Source organism: Rhagoletis zephyria, unplaced genomic scaffold (assembly GCF_001687245.7).
Source record: "Rhagoletis zephyria isolate East Lansing unplaced genomic scaffold, Rhagoletis_zephyria_1.1 Rzeph_scaffold_07579, whole genome shotgun sequence".
Taxonomy (NCBI): Eukaryota; Metazoa; Arthropoda; class Insecta; order Diptera; family Tephritidae; genus Rhagoletis; species Rhagoletis zephyria.
The window spans coordinates 14,748-24,410 of record NW_016164662.1 but is presented as its reverse complement, the minus strand read 5'-3'; the positions used below and the strand labels follow the sequence as shown (position 1 = coordinate 24,410).

At 35.6% G+C, this 9,663-nt stretch overlaps 2 protein-coding genes across 2 annotated transcripts; one reads left to right on the top strand and one right to left on the bottom strand.

Annotated features, from left to right (window-relative positions):
* The first annotated feature begins 4,191 nt into the window (after window positions 1-4,191).
* On the top strand, window positions 4,192-4,846 carry LOC108374307 (uncharacterized). Its single transcript, XM_017630292.1, has one exon. The coding sequence runs from the start codon at window positions 4,483-4,485 to the stop codon at window positions 4,804-4,806; it is 324 nt and encodes a 107-aa protein (XP_017485781.1). The 5' UTR covers window positions 4,192-4,482; the 3' UTR covers window positions 4,807-4,846.
* Window positions 4,847-6,306: 1,460 nt separating this feature from the next.
* On the bottom strand, window positions 6,307-6,916 carry LOC108374306 (uncharacterized). Its single transcript, XM_017630291.1, has 2 exons — window positions 6,842-6,916; window positions 6,307-6,761 (listed from the first exon to the last, which is right to left on the bottom strand). Exons 1-2 carry the CDS (start codon window positions 6,888-6,890, stop codon window positions 6,307-6,309), a joined length of 504 nt encoding a protein of 167 aa, XP_017485780.1. The 5' UTR covers window positions 6,891-6,916.
* Window positions 6,917-9,663: the final 2,747 nt, after the last annotated feature.

The window sequence follows — 9,663 nt, the reverse complement described above, 5'->3', positions numbered from 1 at the left end:
TTTATTTTAAAAAAAGAACAAATTAGGGTGTGCTCAAAGCGCTCAAAGTTTTCAATGTATTTTAAATGGAAAAACAACTTTTCGTAGAAATAGTGTAGAATTCTTGAAAATCAATATTTTTCGATCGAAAAAGTTTGCTTATCTTCAGGAGGTTCCCGGTAATAAAACCCAATTGTTCCTTTAACAATTTTTTCATGGTAACTATGTTTTATAGGTCCTAGAAAATGCAATGGGGGGACCAATAAAAAATCTTTAATCATAATATGGTTAAATAAACAACTGGATATTAATATTTGAAGTCTCCTGAAGAGAACCACGGTTTTACGATGGTAAAATATTGATTTTCAAGAGTTTTATACCATTTTTACGAAAATTTGTTTTTTCCCCATATAAAATACATGGAAAACTTTGAGCGCTGTGAGCACTCCCTAAATAATGTACATGTATGTATGCATATGTACGAACGAACATTCCCAGCAAAAACTTTTCATTTTTTGGAAAGGACTTATTTTATGCAATGGCAAGAAATTTTACATTTATTCGGTTACCTCCAATGACATGCACATGTGAAAATAATGCATTATGTAAACGAAAAGGTAAGCGGTTACCCTCTATTGGGGAACCACTTTTTGAGTGGAAGCGCGCACTGCTTACCACTACACCACAGCGGTCACAGTATATTTATGTAGAAATCACTCCGAAATTCACAAAGAAGTGCATTTTTCAGACCGAATTTATTAATAAATTAGTGACCGAAAATTACAAAATTAGATTTTACAATAAAGTGTACACCCTTGACTACAAATGAGTGAAAATCGGGTCACCCATTCGGACACAAAAGTCCGAAATCATTGGGCAAATAACTAAACCGTACCCAGTTAAATCGTTATTTGGTTTTCCTCAATAAACAATTGCACCAAGATGACGTCACGCACACAGCTGATTCTGTCAAATTCACAAAGAGCGGATTAGCCCGCTACCGCGATGGGCGCAATCTGTATTTCTCTAAATTGTGAGTATTACCGCAGCCGTTCTGCGATGAACATGATGCTTGGGGAGACATAAATAGTTTTTTCGTAACGTTTCATACCCTTCCTCCCGTAAACTGTTTTTCCCTTTCTCTAGTCCTCGCTCGCACTTTGACTGCTTCGCGGGCCAATAAAGAAAGTGCCCACCTCTGCCATAGAGGGTGTCCTGCGATCTATTGGTACCGCCAGTGGAGAATGTTGTGTTTTTGTTCTGATTTTTTCCTCACTTTTGGAAGAATCAGGGATTTCCAGCCATAAACGAGCACACAACACGCAAAATTTTATCAGCTTATTGGCCACCCTGCGAAAATCTTTGGACCATGTGGTCCATTTGTGCCATATTGGACTACATACTTACAAAATGCTCCTCTGTAATTCAGTAGCGGCCCAACTCGGGTCTACACCAGCTTATTGTTACCCGATCTAGGAATGTTCGATATCGTATCGATTATTCTGAATATCAATATTTTATGGTGCGATAATCGATTTTTCAAAACGATATTCCCGGGTCGACATATCGAAGACATCGATACTTTATCCGCATTTCCGATATTTAAGTTTAAATTTATTTTTTGTCTACAAAAAAGTTTATGGGAAAATGATAAAGTAGGTTTAACCAGCAGCTTTATTTATTTAGCTCTAAAGTTTGACAAACCGCTGGCATGGTGTATACGGCTCTTAACTTCTTGCCACCGTTAGACTTATTGTCTTGTTCTATCTTCTTTAACAATACAGTCGACCGGCATTTCGTTTTAATCCTCAGTAAATACTCAAGATTGAAATAACACAATTAGGTGAGTTGGTAAGCAGGTCTAATATTCTATTCAATTGGGAGTAGGATTTCCAACATAGATTTTTCCGATATCGATATTGTTCAGCCCGATATATCGCCATATAGATTTTACATGTAATGAATTAAATCGATTCATGATATCGATACTTTCTTAAATATCGAACATTCCTAACCTGATCATTGTTCGAGGTTTAGGCTGTGTTGCCGTGAGGTAGGTACTCCATCGTGTAATCCCTTTATGAAGTTTTATGCAACTCTGATGTAATGCAGAGCTGGAGTATATGGCCCTGCGCAAGGACATTTCAGTGTTGATTGGACCACATTCTTAATATGCATTTTGGTCAATTTAGGGTACTCCTTGACCATTGTAGCTGAACGTACGTAAAAGCATACACATGTATGAACGGCCGGCAAAGCGATGAAATGTATGCGCTGTCATATTTACGCACGTAAACTACGTCGGCACATAAATACACAAACGCGTATTGGCTAGCTTAACATACGTACATACATATGTATGTACGAATGGCTGCATAGTGGAGCCGCCGACAAAGCGACAATAAAAGCGAAGAAAACAAACACAAAATCACTTCAATTTGACTTCGATACTTCGCTTGAATTCTATGAGCAGACATAACTACACACTTATGCCGTAAACAGAATTGCAGCAGATAGCGGGTAACGGGCCGACGGGTACCCGCTGTCAAAATTTTAACACATTGAATGGCATGAAATTGCACAGAATTGCGGCGGGGACGGATTTCTTGCCGTCGGTTATTTTTACGGCGGGAAATTATTTAGATTCATTTCTATTTTTCTCCTTCGGGTCGAAGACTCAGGGTTGCTTTTCTGCCCATTTCATGTCAAAAGCATTCAAACAACAAGCAAGCAATATTTATTAAATTTCAGCAATAGATTTAATTTAAAAAGAAGNTTTGGTTGTTTACAAACAAAAGCATTCAAACAACAAGCAAGCAATATTTATTAAATTTCAGCAATAGATTTAATTTAAAAAGAAGTTCAGTTTTATTCAGTTGGAACAATGAGCTTCAACGAGTTGCTGATAGAGGAAGTGCGAAAATATAGATGTATCTACAACTTATCTCGGAAAGACTACCGAAACGTGCAGAAGAAGGACCAAATTTGGGAGGAGATTGGGAAAGTGGTAAATGCAAGCTGTAAGTATTATGAAGTGCGCAATGTGGGAGGTAGTTTCATGCTCGAGACAGGTCATGTGGCCACCGGGAAATACAAGCTGAATCTCGTGACAGCCGCCGTGCCGTAGAGCTGCTGTGGTGCCCGCTGGATTGTTGGTGGAGCTGGTGTTGCTGTCGTTATTGGTGCAGTTGTTGTTGTTGACGGTGCTGCTGGCACTGCTGCCCCCAGTCCTCTACATCAACGCCAGCATTCCACGTCGGCAGTTTTAGCTTTAAAATGTTTCGAAGTGCGTTCCCACAAAAGTGCGTTCCAGCGGTAGTAAGGTTAGGAGGTTTTACAGGAAAAGCTGTTTTCGTCTTTAATAAACCATATGTAAATCCTGCCAATCTTACTGCCGTTGGAATGCACATAATAATTTAGATCACTTATATTTACTTATTTGAGTATATTTATTTTCTATGGAATAACATACTTAGCGGACAGTTGTAGACGGCGATGGAAGACTCTTCGGGACACATATAAAAAAATAAAGCGTGGTAACGAGCTAGCCTCCGGCAGTGGCGCACCAGTACCCAGTAAAAAATGGAAGCTCCAAGAGACATTATCCTTTTTGGATGATTGCAAAGATTCGAGACCGTAAGTTTGCATAAGTAAGAATAGGTGTCGTTGTGCTATAAAAAAATAAAAGGTGGGTGTGGTTCGCCCTTTCCCCCACTGATTCTAAGTGTAAAAACAATTGTTGTACAAATCAATAGGTGATGTGTAAGAGAGGGGTAAAAGTGAAATTTTCTAAATTTTTAAGAGCTTATATTTCGAAATGTTTTGAAATGATTTTAATTTTACGGTTTCAAAGGAAATTAAAATACCTTTTATCTATATGGATATTTATACATATATATATTACATATGTACATATTTCGAGAAAAACAAAATACCAAAGTAATGCCATTTTTTATAAAGATTATCTATTACTACGTTTATACCTTAGCTATTTGCAGTGAAAAGTTATTGTTCAATATTGCCTGATATAAAAAGGCAATAATATGACCACCACCACCTTTGATATATAATTTTATATAGTTAGGTATGTATGACCCAGATATAATAAAAAAACGCGTTTTAGCATATAGCATATAAAACATAAATCTTTATAAAAAATAGCATTACTTTACATATGTAAATATGTAATATATATATGTATAAATATCCATATAGATAAAAGGTATTTTAATTTCCTTTGCAACTGTAAAATTAAAATCATTTCAAAACATTTCGAAATATAAACTCTTGAAAATAAAGGGCGAGCCACACCCACTTGTTCTTTTTTTCTAGCTCAACGGGGACTATTCTTTACTTGATCCTGTATGATAATAGATCATTCGATACGCTTATGAGCCTAATTCTTTTATCAAAATTACTTACTTCGCTTTTTCTTTATTAAGGACTGTCGGAAGCGTTGAAATACCAGAAGTAGAAGATTTGTCAACAAGTTTCTTGGAAGGTATGGAGGAGCTATTGCCAGAAAATTCCACCATGGTGGAGGACTTGGATACTCAACCTTCATGTTCTTCGGGACGTTCAAGCGGAAGGGCAACTAAGCAACGCGCCGATGCCGAACTGAAGGATACTTTTGCCAAAGCCTTGGAAGAATGCGTTGCCTCAGTATCTGACCTTGCCAAAGTGCCACGAAAAAATTCAACGTTCTCGCTTTTTGAATCCTTTGCTCAAAAAATAATAGATGCAAACTTATCCCAAGCCGATGTTTATAGAATAGAAGCAAAAATTATGTTGGTACTGCATGAGGAATTGGCGAAATGTTACAAATGAACTAATAATAATATTTGGTATTAAATTGACTGCTGTACTTATTAATAAGTCGTGAAATTCTTAGTTTTTTGTCTAAAAATTGTTTGTATAAAACATATTTTCAACAAGTAATACAATAAACTAGATTTATTTAAAATATGCTAAGTAATACATTTTAAAATTTTGCAAAAAATGTGTTTTATATAAACGATTTTTAGACAAAAACCTAAGAATTTCCACGACTTATTTATAAGTGCAGCAGTGAATTTAATACCAAATATTATAATTAATTCATTTGTAACATTTTGACAATTTTGAAGTTCCTATATATTAGTGCAGCAGTGTATTTAATACCAACGTATGAAATGTAGTTTAGTTTACTTATAACATTTCGCCAATTTTGAAGTTCCTATTTATTTGTCCAACAATATTTAATACAAAAATATTAAATATAATTTTCAGTTAATTTTTATTCAGTTTATTTATTATGTTTTTAGTTTACTTGTATTTTTATAGTGATTAGTTTATTTATAACATATCAAATATACATAGTTATTGCCTTATTTATAAAAATTAGTAAAATTTGATGTACTGGCCGTGACAATCCGATAGCGCAGCAACATTTTGATCAGTTTTCGCTATTTTTTGTTTGTTTAATGCTCATTAATTGTCTATAAAAGGTACAGCTGTTTATTTAACAAATACCATATAAATCAAAATTTTAAACTTTGTAAAAAACTATTAGAATTTCTAGAAAAATTTTTGGTATGCAATTTCATAGCTTATTAAATTTTAGTATAATATAATGAAAGTTTTAAGTTTTTAAAAAATCACGTTGATTTTGAGATCATTTTTTTGTTGACTGTATTCCATGTGTTACGGTCAAAATAAAAATGATCTAAAAATCTACTCGATTTTTTAAACACTAAAAACTTTAATTTTATTATACTAAAATTTAATAAGTTATGGAATTGCATACCAAAAATTTTTCTAGAAATTCTAATAGTTTGTGGAATTTTTATAATTTTTTTGCAAAGTTTAAAATTTCGATTTATATGGTATTTGTTAAATAAACAGCTGTACTTTTTATAGAAAATTAATGCCTAGTGCGGGTGTTTATCCAGAAAACGAAGCCTAACCACTTAACTATAAGCAAAATATATATATGTGCATACATTTTGTTTATAGTTATGGGGTAAATATTTTTAGGCTCCGTTTTCTGCATAAACATCCGCAGTCTAGTAATGAACATTAAACAAACCACAAATAGAGAAAACTTATCGAAATGTTGAGGTGCTATCGTTTTGTCCCGGGCTGTACTTACATATTTATTTGACAAGAAGTGTATGAGTATGTTATAAATAGAATTTGAAATTAAATTAAATTTTAAATCAAATAGAAACAAATGAAATTGAATTTTAATAAGTACAGTGGTAAAAGTTACAGCACTGAAGACACGCTTAGCAACAAATCGGATGCGGCGTCCTGTATAAATGAAATAGATTGAGTATTATCGCAACTTTAATCAAGGGGAATCAAGGGGGCCAGTGTGTCTTTACTCCTAAATGCATCTGCACACGACCGATTCGCTTGGGCGATTCTGCAAGAAGGCAGCCCAGCATGGGATTCCCTCCAAGTTCCTGGCACCTCAACACCATTTTCGAGGTGGTCCACGAGTTCTTCATTGAAATATCCACTCTTCTTATCGAGCATTAGATAGTTATGCAGCACAATTGTCGCTAACACAATTTTATCCACATTGTTTGGTGCTGCGTAAATATTCGTGTGTAGAATTCTCCACCTGCTAGCCAAAATTCCAAATGAATTTTCAATATGCACACGAGCACGAGATAATTTTTTGTTGAAGTTGTCCTTTATAGCTGATAAGTTCCGGCCAGGATATGGACGCATCAAGTTGTGTTTCAGTGGGAATGCATTATCTCCCACAAAATAATATTGGAATGTTGTCTCTGTTCCTAAAATATTGAAAAATGTAATTAACAACAATATAAAAATATATGTACATATGTATATGTTTACGGAAAATTATAATTACCAGGAATTGCATTATCTGGCGGAATATTTAAGTGTCCTCTTAAAATCATTTTGCCAAATGAACTACGTGAAAAAATTCCACCATCACTCTCGCTTCCCATCGCTGCCATTAGCACGATACTATACGTTTTTTTTATAATTGTAAAACAACGATCCGCTGCATGCCGGGCAAACTATTTTTATATGTTTGCCTTCGACCGCTCCAACACAATTCGGCATTCCCGTTTTAAAGTAAAACCTTTACGAATACAAAACAAAAGATTCAACTTCAACATGGAAACCTAGATGGTCACTACAAACCTGTCTGATATTTGTTTCCATTCATGCTCATTGGGCTGAGCGACGTAGACGTCATGCAGTTCTGTCCATAAGGCATTGCAAGTATCGTAAACTATCTCCCTTACTGTCGATACCCCCATTTTGTGCGACCAGGCGAGATATTGTGGGCTGCATCCTTGCGATAAGTAGCTAAAATGGACACATTTTTATTGAACCATTTCGTTGCATTCGTGACTAATATTACTTACATCAGTGTCAGTGCCAAGCGAGTTTCTTCATTTATTGGCGCTCTTCTTTAAAAACGCCGTAGTCTTTCTTTTATCAATGTCAAAAGAGTTTGAAACTTGGGAACACTCATCCTGGTGGCTTTGAAAAAGTGCTCCTCGTCCTCCAGCTTAAGTTGTTGAAAACATGTTCCATGGAACCCAAACTCATTCATGGTGAGGTTCGCAGGACGCACCCACCACCTCCTTTTCAACCGCTTGCTCGCCTCCATGTACATCTCGTACATTGTGCTCATTATGCACATAATTTTTATTATCCGCAACAATCTTTCAATATTGGTCATTTTTGCACGCACTCACAATTAAAGCAAACGAAAACGAAAAGATTTTACTACAAAATTAATATTATTGTAAACCACAAAATGTCAACTAAAAACCGTTCCGTCGCAATAGTGTTTACCGTTCCCGTCGCAATTGTGTTTACCCGTCCGTATTTTCCCGACTGGAATGGATCAGCTGTTCGCCACCCGTCGGCCCGTTACCCGCTATCCGCTGCAATTCTGTTTACGGCATTAAGCTTGAAATACTTTGGAAACGACGGGCTACGGACCACAGCTGTCAAATTATTTTAACACGTACTCTTATGTAAATAATTATTTTGGCGATGACACGGCAACACTGCGACTAGTCCAAAATGTAGCTGTGGCCAGATTGGATCTATTTCTATTTTTCTAGCGACAGATAAGATTCTTTCTCTTCTTTTATGTCAAACTCAAACAAATTCATGTGTAGGTGCCGCGTTCAAAAAAATCACGTTGCCGTCGACTACCTTAAGGTCGTGTAGGTGGTGATGTCGTTTTCGATGTGTTCAGAGCTTTAAAGGCCTATTCTGCTTGTTATTCTGTGTTTATACACGGAAACTTTTGTCGACGCGATTTTTCATATTCCCTTTTGGTGTTGCTCGTTTCATTTACACACGTTTCATTTACACACGTTTCATTTTTTTGTCAGCTATGCATCGCTAACTCATTTTACACCAGTGGTCGGCAAAACTGAAAGTGAGATTGTGTTGGTGAGCGCAGAGCAATTTGAGGTCCAGGGGTTTAAAGCGTATCGCATGGATTAAAGTTAAGGAATGTGTGTCAGAATAATAAAATTTCCTTGAAAACGGTAATGATTTTGTTTTTTCGTTACAAAATGATTATTGTATGTATGTACATTAGAGCGGTCCAAAAAGATTTTTCCGAGTCAGGGTTGGGGCACCTTTAAAATTTTTCCTCTTGCCGAAAGAGCCAAACTTTACGTTTCAAAGTATAAATGTAGAGGATGCTCATGCAATTTTTATATTTTATTTTAGAAGTATATTGTCCATATATGTATTAACCAAACAATTAGTTAATCAACCTTAGACCATTTCAAATTTAAATTAGCTGAAAAAATATTACATGCTTCAGTTGTCGTGGCAACACTAGACTTTTATAAAAATCATCAATATTTTTGTCAGTCTCAAAGGGATTCAGAAGCACATTAAGTTGGTATAGATATTACAAATACCAAAAGGAAACAACTAAGGTTGCGCCCTCTTCTCCGATGACAATGCCTCCCCCCCCCGTACAAAAATTATCATTTTCGATTTTTATTCAAGGAATGACTATTTTGTAAAGCTAGTCTACAACTCTCAAGAAAACAAAAAAAATAATAATGTAAATGAAGTTTAAGAACTTGAAAAAATCGTCTATCAAAACTTCTTAAATTAGTCTGCTGCGCTCAAGATGGCAAAGTAATTTTGAAAGTTTAGTTTTGACATTATATTCCTGCTCTCCTTTAAAGTGACACAAGAGGCTTTTCTTTTCAGTAAAGGCATTTGAAATCATGAAGGCTGTTCAGGATCTTGTGCATATGATCTTGCATTTGTATATTTCGGTGCATTTGTAAATTCACAACAATTAAATGCAAACGGTTGACATGGTGGCACGAATAAAATTTGCAAATGCAATTCCAAATGTAAATCCAAGACCATTTTCTCAATACCCCGAACAGCCTCATAAAGTATTTTTTAAGGTAATTTTTAATCGTACATATAGGTGTAAGCGACCACTGTAGCCTACGAAACTAAGCAACGGAGCTCCGCCTATGTTGCTTCGTTGCTGTCTCAGCAACGACCAAGGCTGCCAGTGGTGGGTGAAAAATCCGTACAAAATCCGTAGGCTCAAATTTGTTTGGCGAACAAAAAAAAAATCGTTATTATGTTTCTAGGGCCAACTTTCAATTTCCTATAGGGTAGTTTAAGGAGCTTTTCGGCCGGTTTAATAAAAAGCAG